At 37.7% G+C, this 22,487-nt stretch overlaps 1 protein-coding gene across 2 annotated transcripts in view; it reads right to left on the bottom strand.

The window, feature by feature from the left end:
- Nucleotides 1-11,738: 11,738 nt before the first annotated feature.
- aplf (aprataxin and PNKP like factor) overlaps nucleotides 11,739-22,487 on the bottom strand; it is a 42,272-nt gene continuing 31,523 nt past the window's right edge. The window contains exons 7-11 of one of the 2 annotated variants that reach the window (XM_073051254.1): nucleotides 21,209-21,570; nucleotides 17,234-17,353; nucleotides 16,292-16,338; nucleotides 14,682-14,723; nucleotides 11,739-12,581 (exon numbers count right to left, since the gene is read on the bottom strand). In XM_073051254.1, the coding sequence (XP_072907355.1) occupies nucleotides 12,388-12,581; nucleotides 14,682-14,723; nucleotides 16,292-16,338; nucleotides 17,234-17,353; nucleotides 21,209-21,570 (765 nt within the window). In that variant the 3' untranslated portion in view covers nucleotides 11,739-12,387. The remainder of the gene's footprint in view (nucleotides 12,582-14,681; nucleotides 14,724-16,291; nucleotides 16,339-17,233; nucleotides 17,354-21,208; nucleotides 21,571-22,487) is intronic. The other variant, XM_073051253.1, reaches the window with a different exon arrangement.

The raw sequence follows: 22,487 nt of genomic DNA, 5'->3' as shown, positions 1-22,487 counted from the left end.
ACCATGAAAATAGTATCTGGCTAGTGAAGTTGGTGTCTTGGACAATGAGCTACCAGGGAGTTTTGGCTCAGATCTGTAAAAACCTGGATTCCGCCAGAGGACTGCTGAGCATAATTTCCAGCAGGCTTTTCGGCATCTTGAATCATCTCACTAAAACGCATCTAAACATTCATTTAAATATTACAATGTGTTGAAATGAACATAATACAATTTTGTATTCCTGTGGGCTTCTGATTTCCCCCTTTCTTCATCTGGTCTGAATTGCACAACACTTACAAACTATCCTTCTTTCTTTTACGAATAAAAGTCAGGGTTGTATGGTGTCTTTAGTTTGGGATTCTAATATTAACTCGTGAATACAATTTTAAAAGAAAAGATCTGTTTTTTTCCTAAATACAACGCATTATTTATGCAAAGCCTAAAATGGCCAAACTTTCTTTAATTCCCCAGAAAACTGGCTGCCTTTTACTGGGTGTGGAAGGCATTGCATTAATAAGATCATTGACATAACAGTTTGATGGGAAGTGCAAACTTCATTTTCAAGTTTGGTTAATGCCATTTCCAGTACACAAATGCAAAAAGCAAAAAAAAAAGTTACTCCAGATCCAATGCAGCACAGAAAAAAACCAATAATATAAAGAACACAATAATTAAAAATGCAATGAATATCAATACATAAGATAACTTGTATACATTGACTGTATGTCCATAAAGTGATGTTAAGTGCTGAAGTGACACTGAATGACACTCTCACCTGTGTTTCCCTCCTCCTCCTATGTTGTAAGACTCAGATAAAGAAATTTGTGGAAAATGATTAGCTCAGAAGATGGTACCAGAAATTCTATAAGGTAAAATTATTTAATAACTGTATATGTGTTGAGTTCTGTTTCACTTTATAGTCTTAAATATTTTAATTCATGCATTTTTCAATGGAGTACAAAAGTTGTTATTGACTCAGGGATGGTGGGGGCAGGGATAATAAGTGGCTTCTGTTTTAAAAGTCTCATTTATTCATCATTATTGGCTTTGCCATGAAATCTACTCATTTTAACAACAAAATTTCCATCAACTACAAAACAATGAGTTTTTAACCAAACGTATTTCTTAGTGCAAATGAGCATTTCAACCATTTAGAAATATAAGACTCTTAACAGTGAGCCACTAGCAGATTTTGCTGCCAGTTTACCAGCTACATGACTTTTTAAATGCAACCTTCTCACCGAGCTCGCTTGCATATTTGGGTCATTAGTTGGCTCTGCTCACAGCCACGGGACTCAGCGGTGAGAAGGCCACCTTTCTTAAACAATGTATGTCTAAGGTCAGTATGATTTGGGTTCAACCAAACCGGAAAGTTCGGATGTTTCAATTAATGGAACCCTGATTTGAGTGAATGCTGTGTAAACACTGCTCATATACAATTATCGGTTGGCAAGAAATAACAGATTGTACGCCACATACAATTATAAAGAAAGTGTATTTACTAATTTCAGCTTTATCAGTTATTAAGAGGGAAAAAAGGAAGAAAAAGATAAAAGGTCCTATTACAAATAAACCGGTCTAAATATGCACTTGCATTGCAGCTCATATTGTCCAAAAGATGGGCATGACTGTTACTCTTAGCACTGAATTTCCATCACCGATCACTGGTAGAACTTCCCATCTTGGAATCCATCATCTTGCGAAGAACTCCTTGCAATCACGTCTTCCATTTGGATCAAATCCTATGGCAGTCTCTCCCGATCTTCTCTTCTCCGCATCTCGCGCCAAAGACGATGAACACTACCAGTGTCTATCACAAATCTCTCTCCGCCCAGCTCTATCTAGAACCTTCTCCCAATTCCACCATCTTGATTGGCTGACACAACATTCCGAAGTTGAACATTATCGGCCCCTATCTTTAGGGGAAACCTAAGCGTTTTACTAGCACTGCTTTTACAGAGAGCTGCTAAATGAAGTACCCTTCAACATTAGCAGTAAAAATCTTAACCAGGGCATTACAGTCTCCCCTACTAAAAGTCCTCTTGACTTTGAAATTTATCAAGCCATTATTAATAACATATTACTCAAATGAATGTTGTGATTTCTGGACCCCAATTCATTTGTAAATGGCATTAACATAATCTCACTCTGGGAATAGACACAACACTCTGCTTCCCCAGTGTGTCATATGCCAGTTTATCTGGGGGTTTCCTGACTCTGAAACCTCCTTATCTCATCTTCAGCTTCTTCAGCCTCAGGCACTCCTTGAGACCTTTCCTGTCTACTTGGGGGTGCCAGCCCCTGTCCATTACTCATGCCTTCTGGCAACTTAGATTCCCCCCCGCCACCTGACTGAGCTCAGCTTCATCCCCAGTTACATTAGAGTCCAGCCTCCCTTCACTGTCTAGCATCGTATCTGCCTGTCCACTGCTTGCTCCCCTCCCCCTCCCCACTACTTCTGAGTCAAGGTTGGGAGGTTCAGGAATCTTTTCATCAAATATTGGGGAGTTTCATAAGGTAATGTATACCACACCCCCATTTGATCATCCTGTGAGTCTATACAGCATTCAGTGGTTGGGTTCTTTTCAGGTCTTTCCGTTGATTGCCTTTCTGTTCTCCTCCTCCTATGGAGAGTTCTCCTACTAGGTGTAGGTTCCTTGTCGGGCTCTGGGTCCTGACCTAGGGGTGAAAGGTAGTTCCGATGAAGAATATTGACAGGACCATACCCATCTTCTGGGTTCACCTGGAAGACTGACACACTTGGCATCTGGCTCTCCACCATAAAAGGCGTAGACACTCAACAGTCAGTCAATGTATGCTTCCCTGGTAGCCCCAAATTTCCTTAATGGCCCCAGGCATCAGTTGAGAGAACCTAATCTTTTGATCATATTTCCTCGTGTTTTCTTGATGTTGCTTGGTGCAGAGACCACTGCTACAGTAGCTCCTAAGCCTTCTTTCTTCATGTCAGACACATGCTTAAGATGCATCTTCTGTAGCAAATCTTCACTGCTGGCTCTGAAACAGAGATCTGCAGACAATCTTGCTTTGCGCCTGAATGTCACATCGAATGGTGAGTATCTGGTAGCTTATTCTGTGTACAATTGTAGCAGTGTATCAAATGCCCAATACGCTGACTCAATTTGTTCTTTTTGCTGATATCCAGGGTTCCAAGCATGACCAGTTGAACCATTTAGGCTGGGGATCAACTTGAGGACGACAGAACGTGGTCCTTGACTTATCGACTCCAAGCACACTCAGTAAATCATGTATGAGCTGACTCTCAAATTCCCTTCCTTAATTACTGTATATTCTTCTTGGGAAGCCATAATGAACAAAATAGTTCTCCCATAACACTTTGGCAAATGTGGATGCCCTTGAACTTGGCATCACATGGATAGTCACTTACCTTGTCAATCACAGTCCATTTTAATGCCAGAAGCTCCAGTTTGTGCATACAGTAGTTTCGTTCAGAGGATGACAGACTCCAGCTGATGAAAGCAACAGGTCTCAACCCCTTACCCTGATTCTGAAATAGAACACCTCTTAGACCTTCACGGCTGGTATTGGTATGCAGTACATATGGCAACTGGGGTTTGCAAAGGCCAACACAGGTGCTTTAGTCAGAAACTCTTTCTGCAGCTGAAAGGCCTCTTCACATTTTGCATCACATCTTTCCCCAAAAGGCTTTGAAGAGCTAAGATAAATTTTACCTTCTCCTTATGTCCTCTTCCTTTTCTTCCCCAAGGGAGGGTAATCGCACAGAAGCTGATTCAAAGGGTAACTTACTTTGGAGTAGTCCTTCACAAATCTCTGGTAGTACCCACAGAATCCAAGGAATGAGCATAAAGCACTCACATTCTTGGACCTTGGCCATGTGATCACAGCCTCTATCTTGGACGGATCCGTAGCTACTCCATCTTGCAAGACTATCTGCCCAACATAGTTGAATAACATCATGTCCAGTGACAGCTTTAACCTTTCAGCTATCAGGTGGTCTAACACCTTCAGTATCCTTGTCTCGTACTCCTCCAGTGTAGACCTGAACATTATGAGATCATCCAAGTACACCAGTACCTCAAGCAAGTTCATGTCTCCAGAAGTCTTCTCTAGTTCTAGGGAACTGGAAAGTAGCCAGTTCCCCTGATATGCCCTGGGCCATTCTTTCGATTTGAAAGCATCCACGTGGATATATAAATGCTGCCTTCTCTTTATCAGCTTCACTCATGGGTATCTGATAATATCCACTCCATAAGTCCAACATACTGAACCATTTTACTCCACTCAGGCAGGCCAGCGCATCCTCGATCAGTGGAGTAGTATATTGGTCAGGGACTGAACATCTTGAACATCTTCCCAGCAGAAATGCTGGTGCTAACCATCAAGACCTTTCTCTGAAAGAGGTGTCCTCTGTCACTCAGATAGTGTGGCGAGTATTCTTGGAACAACCCACATCAAACGTGTTAGTAGAAAAGACATCTTCAAACTTCAGCTTCTTCCCCGTTAGTCTCCTTTTCCATCCCTTGGGTACTGGGGAGTTACCAAAGTTGAATATTTTTGCTTTTAACTTTCCGGGTCCAGGAGATTGTCTCTCTTCTTAGTTTTCTCACTAGGGAAACTAGATATTATGGTCACCGGGAAAAGTGACCATAAGTGTCATCTGCATTCCACATCTGAATGTGACCCCTCTCTTCGTGGTGTTCCTGAAAATCATTGTCATCCTGTTTACATGTACAGCTGAAGGTTTCTGCAGTTCAGGTCTTACCAGAACCCCAGCAGGTAAGCGTGACTTTTCTTTGTGATCCTCTGGAGCATCCACCAGGAGGGCCTCAGCATCAGGCATTCCCAGGAATTTGGGGCTTCCTGTTCCTTTCACTTTAGCTACTTCCCCAGGACATAACATGACTGGTCCGGGCTGTACTACACAGTTCCTTGTTAGGGAGATGACAGCCATTCATCCATTATGTTTGTCTCACCCATTTACAAGAAAAATCCAAAATCTATCCCAGTAAATCACTTCATTGCTTTTAACCTATTTTTTTCTAAAAATGTTTAGAGAATTTTTCCTGAAAATTGCAATTGTTTCTAAATTGACGTCAAAGTAGGGAATAATTAATATAACTTGTCAAAACTTATCAACGTTATCATGACAAGCCCCTCGTTACTAAATGATTTTGTAGTAACTATCACAACTCTCCCAGTCAGCTAAGTACAGATGAATACATCTTGGTCCTTAGTGAATAGTGGGAGCATGTTCTATTTTACTTTTTACTTGCAGTATCTGCAGTATTTTTCTGTTGATATGTCTTTAAAGGTTTTTATATAATTGTTATTTCTAAATCAAATTGGCTGCTATTCCTGTCGTTCACCCCTGCTGTCCGTCCTTTTAGTGGATGGTGCCTGTTGAAAAATAAACAGCTACTCTCAGCATGAAGACGTGAGCCAAATCAAGCCTGTGACATTTAGTGTAACTGCATAATATTTCTGAGAGCATGAAAGAGTCAGCATGACAGGCAGCTGTGCCATGCCCTCTTGCCAAGGTCAGGACGTCATGAGAAAATGACGGCAATACTGATTATTCAAACTGAGCTGCAGTCCTCTCCTTTATGCTTGTAGTCCAATTAGTTGACTCGGCTACCAGAGCACAAGTGTTCTTTGCCTTCCTCTGAAATAACTGAACAGAATTATGCTGATTGCATTAATCCCCAAATCATTTAACTTATAATTTTATATTTTTTATCCCCACTGGCTCTAGCTTCACTGTTATGTTTAAAGGTACCTTTCTTCAGACCTCAGTGATTGAGCCTCCCACACAAATTCACACAACTGCTTGCAGTTTGCTCAGCTGGAGGTTTTTTTTCTTTCAGCTGTCATTTTTAAAACATGGAACATAGAAAAGTACAGCACGGGAACAAGCCCTTTGCCCACAATGTCTGTGCAGACCACGATGCCAAGCTAAGCTAATCCTATCAGCCTGCATAGTCTGTACACCCCTTTGACTGTCTGTTCATGTGCCTGCCTAAATGCCTCTTAAACTATACTGATGTATGTGCTTCCACTAACTCCCTTGGCAGCATGTTACAGGCACTTGCTACTCTCTGTGTATAAAAATAAACTTGCGTAGTAAATCCCCTTTAAACTTTTCCCTCTATCTGGAAAAACCCTATCTATCCAATCTATGCCTCTCATACTTTTTTTATATACTGCAATCAGGTTATTCGTTGGCCTCTGATGCTCCGAAGAAAACACTCCAAGTCTGCCCAACCTCGCCCTATAGTTAATGTTCTCTATTCACAAACAACATCCTGACAAAACCTCTTCCAGTCTCCAAAGCTTCCACATTCTTCTAGTAATGTGGGGCCTTGAACTGTTCACAATACTCCAAAATATGACCTAACCAAAGGTTTGGACAGCAGCAACATGACTTGCCAACTTGTGCTCAATGTTCCAATGAAGGCAAGGTTAAATGCCACCTTCACCATCCTATCCACTTTATTACCAAGGAAACATCTACATCTTTATCTCCACCATTCTACTAGGAAGTCTGTTCCACATATTACCTGATGAGCAAAAAATGCAGACCTTTCTCCTTTTGAATGTGTGCCACATTGTTGATATTGTTGGCTTGCTTTTGAAATAATGTTCTGGGTTAAGCTTCTGTCTGTTTTAATGCTTCAAGTGGCTCAGAAGTGACTTGGATATATACACCATTTCAATGCAGTAAAATGTCCCAAGAGAGTTTTAAGAAATGTAATTATTTATACATAGCATTAGCCATTAAAGGATAAGCACATGACTATGTATTTGGTCAGAGATGCAGAAGGATGGATGATTTGGTAGGTTCACACCTTGCAAATACTATTGAAGTTCAAAAATAATATTTATTCATTTCATACTTTAAAAAGGGAAGGGATTTTCTCTAATCCAGCTTTAAGGCAAGGGTTTCTCCAGTCTTTCTGCTTTCAGTTCGACTGTTTATTCATTTCCTGACCAGCTGAGCTTCACCAGCATTTTGTGTGTGTTGATTTGGAATACTGTGTTCAATTGCCGTGGTGTTGGAAAGAGTGCAGAAGGTACAAGAATGTTGCCAGGGCTCCAGGGTGAGTTAGGAAGGAAAGTTGAGCAGGTCGGGACTTTTTTTTATTGGAGTGTAGGTTAATGAGGTAAATATCTTATAGAGATATGTAAAATTAAGTGGCATTGATAGGGTCAATGTCTTTTTTTCCCAGGATTTGGGGAATCAAGAGCTAGAGGGGGAAAGATTTAATAGGAACCTGATGGGCAACTTTTACACCCAAAGGGCAAATGGCAAATGGAATGAGTTGCCAGAGGAAGTAGATGAGGTATATAGATTAACAACATTTTAAAGGGCCAAATGTGGGGAAATGGGAACCTTGGCTGACATGTTTCAGTTGGGCTAAAGGGCCTGTGGCTATGCTGCAAGGGTTTGAAACATTATCATGCCAGAGAATTAAAGTGACCAGCCCTTTGCCTCCTCAGTGAAAGGAAATCAGTCTTTAAATTGTAATGGAAGCTTGATTTCAGCTCAAGTAATATACAGTATAGTAACTACACTTAGTTGAGTCTTAAATTTAAACATTTAAAATTTTTTTAGTCATGGATAAATTGTTTATGAAATGGTAAATGATTAGGCTAAAGGTTTGCCGTTTCCTGTGTCAGGTGCTTATATTTGAGAGCAAATCACCTGTTTTACAGTTTAAAAAATATTAAAGGAATATTACTTAAATCAGGTTCTACCTGCAACCAACAAAGCAAGTTTGTAAAATGACCCTGTCTTAATATGGAACTGGAAGAAGTCAAAAGATCACATTCAAATTTGATCCGTTTCTCTGGCCCAATTCCTTCCTCCCTAGACCACTTTTAGCAATTGTCCTTGAAAATCTTGTGCTTTTATCTTAATTTCTGAAGACTGTTGCTCATAATACCGTTTATCTTTAGTGATTTTCTGTATTTTCTGTTTTATGGATATCTGTAAAATGGAATCTATTTGCAACCTGGGGACAGCCTGTGAGAACATTTAAAAATGCTATGCATTTGAGGGCAGTTAGGTACTCAAAGGAGCACAGCACTCTGTTTCCAACACATCTTGCTATAAAGGGATCCAACAAGAATGGCTAAATTACTCAAGTTCAATGTAGCTTACCTACACTAGATCCAAAGAAAATCACTGCTTTCTTAATGATGAAGGATTAAGACTCTTGAAGGAGTTAAAAAATCAATCTGAAGGTGCATATATGCAGGTTGCTAAAAGTTCAAGGATAGGTTGGGTCAGTTGTAAGGAAGAGAAATGCAATGTTAGTATTCATTTTGAGAGGACTAGAATATAAAAGTAATGATGTAATGCTGAGACTTTAGAAGCCATTGGTCAGACCGCACCTGAGAGTATTGTGAGCAGTTTTGGGCCCTTTATATAAGAAAAGATATGCTGGCATTAGTACTTGATCAGGTGTGCCATCGTGTTGCTTCCCATGGGTTCACTCTCCAAAACCATGCTCGGACCTCAGCCTCAAAGTCTGAAATCAGAGGATCATCAAAGCTCTGGGAGTTTCCTCTATGTTTTGATGGTCAAAGTGAGTATAGAAGCCATTGAGCTCATCTGGAAGCAAAGCCTGGTTGTTGCCTATGTCACTCTATTTTACTTTATAAGACGTGATTGCATTCAAGCCCTGCCACAACTGTCAAGCACCCTTCATTGATTCAAGTTTAGTCTGGAATTGCCACTTCACCCATGAGATGGCTTTCCAGAGATCATACCAGGACTGCTTGTAACTTTCTTGGTCACCAGACCTGAATGCCCCTGATCTGGCCATCAGCAGATTGTGGATCTCATGGTTCATCCAGGACTTCTGGTTGGGGAAGACTATAAATTATTTTGTGGGGACACACTAATCTACAAATGACACTATTAAGTCCATGACAACTGTGGGTGTACTTGTTCAGGTTGTCTGAGTCCTTGAACACAGCCCAGTCCACCAACTCAAATGCAGTCCCATAGCTGCTCCTCTGCCACTCATGACCACCTCTTTGTTGTCCTAATCTCTGGAACCTTGCTCTTCAGCCTCAGCCTCTACACAGGTAGAAGGATGAACAAGTGATCAAGAGTTCCCGAAATGCAGTCTGGGTACAGAATGGTAGGCATTCCTTATCTTAGTACAACAGTGCTCTAGTGTGTTGGGAACTCTGGTGCTACAGGTTAAATACTGATGGTAATTGGGCAAGGATTTCTTCAAGCAAGCCTGATTGAAATCCCTGACTACAATTATAGTTGGCTGCTGGTGGTATGTAAACTGTGGTCAGGATTATGGAGAATTTCCTGGGTAAATAGAATGGATGGTATTTAATAATTGGGTATTCAAGTTCGGGAGAACACAATTTCGAAAAACCTGTCACATTGGAGTACCACAGACAGTTTATCATGAAACACCCAACTCCACTTTTTTTCTTTTTCAGAATCAGCAGTTCGGTCCATCCTGTATATCAAAAAGCCGTAGGGTCTGATTGCATATGGTGTGCTGGGAGTAAGCCATGTCTTGGTAAAACATAGAACCCAACAATTTCTCATTTCCCTTTGATAATCTTGGGATATTTTAACATAATCTTGCCCTAAGGTCCTCAATTTTGTTCTCCAGTATATCTTCAATGAAATCAGAATTAGACAATATACTCTAGATATCTGACAAAATGCCTGTAAATGAAAATTCAGATCCTAATTTTTGTGTTTATAAAACATAAGAATTAGGGCATTTGGCCCATCAAGTCCTCTCTGCCATTCCATCATAGCTGATTTATCATCCTCTCAACCATATTCTCATGCCTTCTCCCCATAATCTTTGATGCCCTAACTAATCAGGAACCTATCAACTTCCACTTTAAATATACTGTGACTTCCCCTCCACAATCATCTGTGGCAAAGAATCCCACAGAAAAGCAGGCTTCAATTAAACCAGGGCCTAAGAATGTGGTAACATGCCTCAATGACTTGCATCCACAGTAATGAAATATTTTGAGAGGTTGGTGGTGATACATCTCAACTCTTGTGTGAGAAGTGATGTGGATCCACTCCACTTTGCCTATTGGCACAACAGGTCCATCAATAGATGCCATCTCATTGACTCTTCATGCAACCCTAGAGCATCTGGACAGAAAAGATGCATACAGCAGGAACCTCTGTATTGACTACAGCTTGGCATTCAATACTATCATTCCATCAAAACCAAATAAAGCTTCAAGACCTTGGCCTCAATACCTCCTTGAGCAATTGCATCCTCGATTTCCTAATTTAAAAGTCCCAATCTGTTCAGATTGGCAACTTATCCTCACAATCTCCATCAGCAAAGTTATACCACAGTCTCTGAGCTTAGCCCCCCGCTCTATTCGATTTACACTTATGGCTGTGTGGCTAAGCACAACTCCAAAGGCCGTAGGCCAAACCAACGTGATGGAGATTTGAAATCTGGCTGAGTGGTTCTACAACCTGTTTGTTATTCAGTCGTTAAGTCAAGTCCGACTCTTTGTGCCCCTATGGACAATAAGGTTTTCATGGCAAAATATGGAAGTAGATTGTCAAGCCTTCTGTGCAGATACTGTTGCTGCTCAGATTGAGACCCAGCTGGGTTTGAACTCAAGACCATCTGCCTTGAAGTCCGGTGCAGATGCCACTACACCACCAGCCAGACCACTACACCACAACCTATTACTCAATGTTTGCAAGACCAAGGAGCTGATTATTAACTTCAGGAGGAGGAAACCAGAGGTCCATGAGCCAATCCCCATTGGTGGATCAGAGATAGTGAAGGCAGCAACTTTAAATTCCTCAGCATTAACATTTCAGAGGGCCCAGCACATTAAGTACAATTGCAAAGAAAGCATGACAACGCTTCTATTTCTTTAGGAGTCTGTGAAGATCTGGTATGATATCTAAAACTTTGACAAACTTCTATAGATGCATGGAGGAAAGTATATTGATTGACTGTATCATTGCTTGGTATGGAAACACCAATGACATTGAATGTAATATCCTACAAAAGTAGTGGATACAGCCCAATTCATCCTGGATAAAGTTCTCCTCACCATTAACCATATCCACATGCATTGTCGCAAGAAAGCAGTAGCCATCATCAGAGACCACCACCACCAAGGTCATGCTCTCTTCTTGCTGCTGCAATCAGGAAGAAGTTACAAAATCCTCAGGACTCACACCAACAGGTTCAGGAACAGTTATTACCCCTCAGACATCAAGCTCTTGAACCAATGGGAATAACTTCATTCAATCTATCAATGAAATGTTCCCACTACTCATGGTCTCACTTTCAAAGACTCATCATCTCTTGTTCTCAATATTAAGTGCTTAGTTATTTATTATTTCTTTTTTTTGTATTTGCACAGTTTGTTGTCTTTTGCACAATTGTATGCCCTGTTGGTGCAGTCTTTCATTGATTCTATTATGGTTATTCGATTTATTGAGTATGTCCATTTAAACAAAAATGAATCACCAGGTTGTATGCACTTCGATATTAAATTTACTTTGCACTTTGAATAAAATTATTATTTAAGAGGCTTCATTTTAGAGTGCTTTGTTATATTAAGGTGTTATTTAAATGTAAGTTGTTGGTGTCAGTTAATTGGAACTTGATGAAGTCCAATTTGTTACTTACACATTATTAACTACAGGCATAGATGAATCTCCAATGAAACAAAGCATCACAATAAAAAATAAATACAGCAAGATAAAAAAAGCAAAATTATCAAGAGCAAAAGTGTTTATATTGTGAGATTTGCATACTAATTATATCCCAAACCCATTTTGTATAAAAGTGAATTGCTTAGATTTACATTCAGTTAGCAAGTCAAGATGAAAGTGTTAAAACTAAAAGCAGGTTAATTATAGTGTTAATCCACATTGTGCATTGTAGGATGAAGCAATTTTACAAAATCAATGATTACAAAGAAATAGAATTGAGTTTTCTTTACATAAAGAAACCAGACTTTGTTATACACTCACCTGTTTCCAAAACCATGGACTGCAGACTACAGCAGCAACTCATCGGCTGCTAGTAGGATCAATAAACATTGATCAGAAATAAATGCTTCATTCCTTCTAGTGCAAAGACAAACAGTTGCAATATACAGAAAATTTTCACATGTTCAAACAATATCGCAAACTTTAAGGTCTTGTACTCCTAATTTTCCGTAGTGGATAACAAGCTTGTTATTCAATTTACAAGCTTATTCTGTTTCTGAACTAATAATCATTTCAAATTGATAATTGAATTCCATAAAGATAAAATATTAAGTAGCTAAAAGTACTGAACTGTCACAGAAACTCCAGCTATCAAATGTTATTTTCAGTGCAACAGAAAGAATCCAAAATTAATTAAAATTTTCCAATTTTTAACGCCTATTTACAAATCTATTAGCTTCTTTTCTTAATGTATCAATATCTTCATTTGTATCTGAACTTGGTTCCCAATCAGAATCTTCATCAGTAGGATCCAATTCATCATCTTCATCAATAAAACTATCATCCAGATCATATTGGTTGGGCTCACCATCGTCATCACTGTCATGATCCAGCGGACTATTACCTGGGTAAAGGAAAATATTTCCAAACCAGTATTTACTGACAACCAGATATCAACATTACAATATTTGCCTTATTGCAGGCAAATCTAAGTGCATTTATTTGTGTCTAATTTTCATGTAGATATGTACCATTCAGGAGGATTTAAAACCTATATTACAAATAGATGTGGGGGTGAGAAATGGACAGGCAGATGACAATTGCGCACCGTCAATGGAAGCAAACTTAAAATTGACTTATTAAAGCTAATAAGTATTTTCAGTTGATTACAACACTTGTATAGCTTTCCCATTATGAATGCCTGCACTGTAATGCTCTATAAATCAATGTTCAATAAACCTGCCTAGAGAAAAAATGCTATAAACAAAGTTTTGGCCCAACACGTCAACTGTACTTGTTTCCATAGATGCTGCCTGGTCTGCTGAGTTCCTCCAACATTTTGTGTGTTACTTAGAAAAAAAAGCCATCAATTTTAGACCCAAATTCTAATTGTTTGAACATTCTCAGTTTTATGAGAAAATTAATTCTTGTTTGTGAATTTACTCCTACACGGTCTATAATTTAGAGGTTGTTTCCCTTGTTCCAAATTTCTCCCACCTCAAAGAGCTTCTTGGCATCCACAGTGAGAATCCTTTTATTATTTTATAGGTCCTAATTAAATCAAATAAATACACTGAAACTTCAAATGCAAAAGAGATCAAATTTACTTACACTGGTATCTTAATAATTCAATCCTTTATGATATAGCATAACTTTTATGAATTAAAAAGTAACACAATCCAAGAACAACACATTTTTCTTATGATTCTATATTTAAATCTGATTATAGTAGTCCAAATGCATGACTGCATAAAGCCCAGTACGATTCATGTTACATTTCCTCTGGGCCAAATCCTTGAAGATAAAAGGCAGCATTCTTTTTACCATTTCTATTACATTTTGTATATCTGTGTATTTGCTTTTATTGATGAAGAAGTAATGTCAAATATCTCTACCTATTACATTTAAAAAGTATTTTGATTTGTCATTCTGGGATCCAAAGTAGACAATCCACATAGAACTCCACATTTTTTACCCAATCTATTTATTCTCCTCTGAACTTGTTCTCATCTCTACAACTCATTCCATATTATAGTTCAGCGTCAGCTGCAAACCAGGGCATTTAATGCTTCATTCCTTAATCAATCATTAATAAGACAGAGAAAAAAAATTCAAGGTTTCAATACAGATCCCCCGAATCCCCGTTGCCACACTCAAATAGAGTGTACTATTTCCTCTGTCAATCATTGCTAATGTTAGTTTTGAAAATGTTCAGCTTCATTGCTTTTTCAATACCTCTGCTATTGCCAAATTGAACTATCATTTGTTTTGATATACAGTTTCATGTAAAAAAAAACACAGAAATAAGGGCCCCTAGTATTCAATATTCTTGCCCAAAGGCATTACATGTCTTAGGAATATCCTGATTTTTTTTGACAGTTATTGTCCACATATAAACCTAATATTAAAGATTACAATTCATTCCTCTTGGAGGTTTGTGCAAATTAAAGTGTACAGCTGACTTAGCATCTCATTTGAAAAATCTTTTTAAAAATATATATAGCACTGGATGCAGTTTTCCACAATTTGCAGTTTCAGAAAAAAAAAACAAAGAAAATGAACATATAATTTTCTCTTACACTTACTTGAAAATAGACATAATAGCTCCTTTGCAAATTTGGTAAATTATTAAGCAGGTATTTTGCACTCTGTTGGAAAGTACAGAAGCATATCTATATGACCTGTACGTCTCAAAGAGGTAAAGCAAGGATAACCAAAAAAGTTGTGTTTGCATGCTTTTTTTAAAAAACATGCTCAGGATGTTACAAAGTGCTTCAAATCCAACAAAGTACTTGTGAAATGTAGTAATATAATAGACAAAATATGGCAGCCAAATTGTACACAGCAAGATTCCAGTTACTTGCAATAAGTTGTGTTGGTGAGAGAAGCAAATTACAGAGGGGCATTAATAAGTTAAGTAAATGAGAGAGAGATGAGCAGCTAGTTACTTGGCGCTGAAAATTTAAGAAAATCAATCTTGGAATACTGAAAAATGATTCATTACCTTTCTGAGCAACTTTCCTTCTTGATCTTCTTACTTTGCTTTCTAAAATTAAAATATTACCACATAAGCCTAAACAAGTCTATTGAGAACAAGAATTATGGCTATCAGAATCACAAAATACCATGAAACAATACTACTGTAGTCTACAAATAGCTACTTAAACAATACAGTGGGTTAAGACCAATGATACTCATCTTTGTTTATTTTAATTTTTCATTGTCTATGTTTGAATCTGTCATTAATGATAATAATCCCTTTGCTGGCTTAAAGTATCTATATCAAGTAGGCTTAAGCAGTCTCAGCTCAATTCCTGTTGGCCCTGGGCATAAAGAACAAAACTGGCCCTAATTTAGCTGTTATTGGCAGTCTCCCTAAGGGAAGCTGCAAGGATGGAAAACATCAAGAAATGGAAAAATATTCTGCCTGATGCAGCACAGACTACTTGTCTGAAGATGGGTTAAATTACCTTGTTGGAGAATTACTCTACATCTGGCTGTAATATACTTTTCCTGGAAGTGCATTATTCTGAGATCAAGTACTCAAATCCTACTCCTCCATTCTGTCATTCCTTTCTCTTTTCATCATTATCCAATAAACCTTTACAACATCCCAGGTCACAAAATATATTTATTTAGCAGTTTTTTCAAGTGTACACTATTATTTTCCACCTTCTGCTCTCAATAATTTAAATTTGCATGCTAAAATCCTAAATATTAAATTAGTTATTTTCCTTTAAAATAGAGTACACTGCACATGACATAATTATAAAATATGCAGATCTACATAAACTGTTGCACCAATTGAAGCAAATGAAATTTCAGAAGCTACACTATTCATAAAAATAGCAAATCATTTGCAAATTGATAAAAATAGCTGCAAATTTTGAAAATTTTAACATTCATATTTTACCAGTTTCTATCAAATTTATAATTTTGTTTCTTTAAAGAAAATCAACTGGGATTTAATTTCATGAAAAATCTGTTTCTTGACTTCCAGTACAATATTGTTTGCAGTAGCAATCAATCAAAAATGTTACATTTGAGTAGAGAAACTTTTGGTAGATGTTCACTAACATAATATTTTACCTGCTACTAGAAATCTAAAATTTCCAGCACAAGTCTATAAAATATAACGTAAAATGAGAAAGTTCCAATACCTAACATAATTAATAGTGAACAGTCTAATGCAGCATGCTGAGGATCAGGGTGCTTCTGGACTGGTAGGTTTTCTGAACTATTGGACATTGTTTCTATTAATACATCAATATTCTGAATTCACACTTTAAAGGAGCTACACACAATTATGATTTTCCAGTGAACCAGGTGAGTGAAAAGGGAGCTTGGGCCCTGGGCCAGGTGAGCTAAATGCAGGATATCCAGATAGTTAATACATCAGTTTTACTGACTTTTGAAATATTAGCACTGTTAAGATTATGTGAAAAAGATATGAAAGGAAAGCAGTTTTGCAGTCTATGTGTTATGTGATAATGTACACAATATATACTGACTACTGCAATGGAAAGAACCACATCAAAGTCAAGATGTCTATAAACTGTGTAAATAAATTAGATCAATTCAGTTTATATGATACAACACATAAGTCAATATTACCTGGAGGCTGAGTGTGCTTGTATTCTTTCTTGTGCTGTGGGTTCTTCCTTCAAAATGACAAAACATATTTTAATCTGCCATTTATTCCTGAATAATACATGTCATAAAATGGTGATGTGCTTTTCAGAATGACAGTGGTTTAAAAATTTCATGAATACATTTACTTTTACTTTATAATATAAATCTTCATAATTTTCTCCCTTCTTCTACTCTGAAGGGATTTTACTTTGAGTTATAATCCTACCCAAAAAGGATTTAACTCCAGCAACCAGTGTTCATGCGATGTGTATTTGAGTTTGCACAACTCCCACTGACTGCTTCCATTTCCCCAAGAATACCTGTTTCATCTCACACTCCAAAGTCATGTGGCTGATAAATTATTCAATCGCTGTAAATTAACCAGTGTGTCGATGAGTACTAGAAATGTGACTGTACTTGAGAGGAATGCGTGAAATAAAAAATGAATTAGTGTAAGTGGGTGCTTGATGGTTATAATGTGAATGCCGTGAGCCAGTAGCTCTACTTGAGTGCTGCATGACTCTTACAAGTCCGGTCCAGAGATTGCAGTGATAAGCTATGTGAAATCAGTGGATCACAGTGAAGATATTTTCTATTTCTAGGTGAAAATTGCGGTGCAAAACAATGAATAAAATGGTGTAGGTCACCAAGTAATAAATGAACTATCAATATTTCTTTGCAAAGGTAGACATTAAGTTGTAATATATTTATAATAGTTTCACATTTCTTTGTCTGTACTTGTTTTGCTCCCTCAACTAAATTTGGAAATTCAGCAGCTGCAATATTTAGCTTTTGATTGAACTCATGATTTCAGTAATCATGAGTATTGGAGGTACTAAATTTAAGCAAAATGATTGAAATGAAAAGAGCTTTAAATTGGAGCAGATAACTAAGGACATAGGCATTGTTGTACAAAGAACCAACCTGTAACAAGCAGTTCCAAAAGGACACTCTGGTTTGTTATCATCATCCTCTTCTCCTAATGGGTCCTCATAATCTGAATCTCCAGGATGACTAAACTCTTGAAAGTGAAGTGGATTCTTCCTATACAGGAATTTAAAGATACTAAATAATTTTTAAAGAAGTTGCATTTAATGCAAACACTTAAAACATGCACAAAATGTTGGAGGTACTCAGCAAGTCAGGCAGGCTCCTGGTGAAGGGTCTCAGCATGGCTGGCAGCATCTATGGAAGGAAATAAAACAGTCGATATTTTGAGATGTCAGTATTCCAGTATTTTGTATGTGTTTTTGAAGGCTTCCAGCATCTGCAGAATCTCTTGTGTAATAGAACATTAGTGTTGTACTTTGAAAATGCTTGAATATCTTAAAATGTGTTCACAATGGTGTTTAAAATCTAGTTGAATACACATAAGATGATGAGATCTAATGCAAGTTAGCAAGCAGTTAGATCAATAAGAATATTTTGAAAGGCACATGGAAATTTTTTTTCACTAGATTTACTAACTTTTGATATTTCAGTTATTCTCCCAATCTAATAGAATACATCTATTTATGGTTCATTATAAAACTTTGATCAAAACCATAAATAGAAGAACGGTTTTGAAGCCTCATTATGGATTATCTCACCTTTATTTCTGTACCTTGCTTCCTCCAGATTCTATACATTTTATTTATTTTCTCTCACCTTCACATCTGGGCCCATCATTCTGACCAAACCACTTCACATCTCAGCTATCTTATTTTGATTCCAAACTAATACTACATTTTTAGTATTGCTCTTTAGATGCTCCCCTTCCTGGTTTAGTTTGCTACTCATTGGCCAATTTAGAAAATGTTATCTCTCTCTTTATAATTCTTCATTTACAAACAGCACAGATTTAAAAGATTGCATTCACACACTGAGTGACTTCTGCCATAAACTTGCCTTTAATTTTTGAGGGACTGTTCATTTGATTTAGTATATTTGGTTTTCACCAAATCCTGATGTATATAACTTCGCAGTCTTATTTTTATTTTTATAATTACTTAGGGATAAATGTCTTAAAGAAAACAAGCTGCAAATATAATTTAAATACTCTCATATGCAAAAATCAATGAGAAGTACATTCTGTGCAGGTACAGTTGCAAGAAAAGGTTTGTGAACCTTTTGCAATTACTGGTTTTCTACATTAATTACTCATAAAATGTGCTCTGATCTTCATAGTAATAGACAAACACAATTTGCCTAAACCAATAACACACAAACAATTGTAATTGTCATGTCTTTATTGAACACTTTGTGTAATCATTCACAGTCCAGGCTGGAAAAAGTATGTGAACCCTTGTATTTAATAACTGGTAGAACCCCCTTTAGCAGTAATTACCTCCACCAAACGTTTCCCGTAGCTGCTGATTAGACTTTCATAAAGGTGAGGAGGAATTTTAGCCCATTGCTCCATTCAAAACTGTTTCAGTTTATTAATATTTCTGGGTTACCTTGCATGAACAGCCCACTTTACATCATGTCCCAATATTTCAATTGGGTTAAGGTCAGGACCCTGACTTGGCCATTCCAAAACACAAAGTTTACTTCTTTTTAAACCATTCTGTTGATTCACTCTTGTCTTTCGGGTCATTGTCTTGTTGCATTATCCAACTTCTATAAAGTTTCCCTGACATTCTCCTGCAAAATGTCTTGATACAATTTTGAATTAATTGCTCCCACAATGATTGCAAGCTGTCCAGGCCCTGAGGCAGAAAAGCAGCTGCAACCATGATGTTCCCTCCATCGTGCTTCACAGCTGGGATGAGATTTTGGTGGTAGTGTACAGTATCCATTTTCCTCCAAACATAGCGGTGTGCATTTCTGCCAGAAAGCTCAACTTTTGCCTCATCTGTCCACAGACATTGCCTGAGAAGCATTGTGGAACATCCAAGTGATCTTTTGCAAACTTGAGACATGCAGCAATGGTTTTTTTTGGGAGAGCAGTGGTTTCCTCCTTGGTGTAATTCCATGAACACCATTCTTGTTCAGTGCTTTACTTATAGTGGGCACATGAACAGAGACTTTAGCAAGTTCTAGAGAGTTTTGCAGGTCTTTTGCTGTTACCAGTTCATTCTTTTTCACCTCCTTCAGCCTTGCACATTGTGCTCTCGGTGTGATCTTTGCAGGACACCCACTCTCAGGGACAGTAGCAACAGTATTGAATTTCCTCTATTTGTAGACAATTTCTCTTACTGTGGACTGATGAACACTCAGGTCCTTTAGAAATGCTTTTGTAGCCTTTTCCAGCTTCATGCATCTCTACAATTCTTCCTCCAAGGTCCTCTGAAAGTTGTTTTGATCAAGGCATGGTGCACATAAACAGATCTTTCTTGAGAAGAGCAGGAGCTGTCAGTAACCTGACTGTGTGTCTTTTTTATAGGGCAAGGCATCTCTACAACCCACACCTCCAATCTCATCTCATGATTGGAACACCAGACTCCAAATTGCTTCTGTAGAAGGCATTATCCCAGAGGCTCACATACTTTTTAAAATCTAGACTGTGGTTAAATGGTGTACTCAGTAATGATGAAAAGTACAATTGCTTGTGTGTTACTAATTCAGGCAGATTGCATTTGTCTATTATTGTGACTTAGATGAAGATCAGACCACATTTTATGAGTAATTTATGCAGAAAACTAGGTAATTACAATAGGTCCATAAACTTTTTTTTGCATCTGTACTAACCACAGTGAATAGTCTGTTAATTGTACAAATAACTAAAGCTGCTTGAAGATTAACTTCTCAATAAAGAACAGTTTGGAAGCACTGAAACCAAATCCTGTTATTACTACTTTAATGAGATCCAACTGGGCATTTCTTTATTCCATTAATGAAGGTGGATGTTGAAACTATTAATAATTAAATTTAATGTTTTAAACATTTAAATGAATCCTCTGCAAATGTGAATTGGTTAAAAGGCTAATGTAGTATAGTACTAATTCCAAAATTGTTCGATTATTTCATAGCAGTGGACAAATTCTTGTCATTAAATTTTGACATGTAATAGAAATTTCTTTTTAGTAGTTTCTTAGGCTACATGAGGTTGGCAATTATTGCTCATCTCCAGACTTTTCAGCAATTAAAAAATAATCTTTTTTCTTCTCTTCCTATTTGCCATCCGGATCAACCAATTTCCTGTTGCAATTACAAACTTTTTTCACCTTTGCATACTATTGTCCTCAATTCATTTTATAATATTCCTTCTTATTTGAGTCATGTATAATTTGTTCCATGCTCTATTACGTTCCATGGTTCAAGAACAATCTCAGATTGTTTGCTGAATATATATTTTAGCACTTTTACCTGCCAACCTTGCCACACGCCCCATCCTGTCACTGCAAGCAAAAATGAAAACTCACCTACCAGTCACCTACTCCATCCAGGTTGCCCATTTTTTCATTGGAAACTAACAATCTAGTTTTAATCTACTACAGACAATTGCCAGCTCTAAATGAAAGTCTTGATGCCACTTTTATTAATTCTAGAAACGGGATGCACATGTGTAGTATGGAAGCTATAACTCACCAGCTTAAGGCCCTTCTACAGACACTGTCGGATCTGGAAGGTTGCTTGGACTACAAACTCTTTTGTCTCTTAGAAATGAATCTTCATTCCTTAAGGCACTTCCTTACCAAGCTTAATGATTTTCTTATGAACAGTGGGATTTCATCATCATGTTACAGATTGGATTTCCAGTAAATATACAATACAGAGAAGCCAGCTAAATTTTCAAAAAAAAAAAAATGGACCTGCTTCTCAAGTCCTTTCTAATTGTAAATGTTGCCATCTGCTCATATTTGTTTGCACGTCTCAGCAGATTTTAGAAGGCTGGTGTATTTTATACATGATAGAAATAAAATATAAAACTACTCATGTGCATATACTATACATTTCTATGTAGATGATAGATACCTGTAGCAATTACTTCCATATACACATGCTCTCTTCTTTTGATCTTTAGCTTGAGAACAACTTGTGGCTCCTGCTGACTCTGTTTCTTCGAGTCCTGGGCTTCTACTTTTACAATGGGGATCTTGCATATGTGCGTGCCGCAGCTGCTCCTGCACTTCCTCCTCCTCCTCCTTATCACTCACTGCCCAGTTGCTTACTTCATCTGATTTCTGTGGGCCACAATGTTCTTGGCTGCTGCCTTCAACATCATCAAGCTTCCAGTTCCCCTTAGTCTGAGAAAGCATACTGAATTGGTTCCTTATTTCTTCTTTCCTTTTCTCGTAAGTGGAATTTGTTCCAAAATTATTCTCCTTCGTATTGCTCTGGGAAACAAAAAAATTGCAACCATCTGTTAGAGAGGCTATTTACTCATTTTACATAAAACAGCAACATAGAAATTTTCGCATAAGAAAACATTACAAAACATTATCCAAGATTGACATTAAATTTTGTATGGCAATTCTTGGTATGTTAAACTGGTTTCAAGATGTCTTTAAAGAAGAAATGAAGTAAAGAAACAAGGATATAAGAAGAAAATCTGCAAACTTGCCAAAAGGTACAATTATAAGAAGGCCACAGCAGGAGGACATCTCACAGGTGTAAAGGGCTGGAGGAGATGACAGAGAGGAATGGAAGTAAAAAGTCCAAAAAGTAATTTGTATGTAACAATGAGAATGTTAAAATTACACTTGCTTAAGCCAGAGCCACATTGATCAGAAAGGTTGGGGACAATGAATGAACATTACGTGGAACTATTAATTTCTTCAGTTATGTTTGCCTTCATTGAGAGAAGCAGTCCTATTTGCAGTATATTTACAGAAGTGATCCAGGGCAATCAAATCCAAGGGGAGTAATCCAAAAAGATCCACAATACAAAACACAGGTCAGAACACAAAGACTACAAGTTTGTTAATATGGAAACTAGCACGATTCTTTAAAGGTAGATTCTTCCCAGTGGCTCTCTCTCTTGCCCCCTCCCCCCAACCCAGATGCCGGCTTTATTAAATTGCACCCTCCAAATCTTGAGTGGAGCAGTCCTGACAAGGGGTCAGGTCTAGCAGAGCTCTATATTAAAATTGACAGTGCCTCAGCGCCTGGAACATGGAAAGGTGAATGGAGAGAGAACAGATACAAAAACACGGATGCACACAGGAGTGGTTACCTAACATATCTGCATTTTACAGTATTGCATCCTAGACCTTAGTTGTTAAAGCATGTAGTTGTTCCTTTGGTGTGGATT

Source organism: Hemitrygon akajei, chromosome 7 (genome assembly GCF_048418815.1).
Source record: "Hemitrygon akajei chromosome 7, sHemAka1.3, whole genome shotgun sequence".
Lineage (NCBI taxonomy): Eukaryota > Metazoa > Chordata > Chondrichthyes > Myliobatiformes > Dasyatidae > Hemitrygon > Hemitrygon akajei.
Note: the sequence above shows the minus strand (reverse complement) of the source record. Positions and strands in the feature narration are given on the sequence as shown.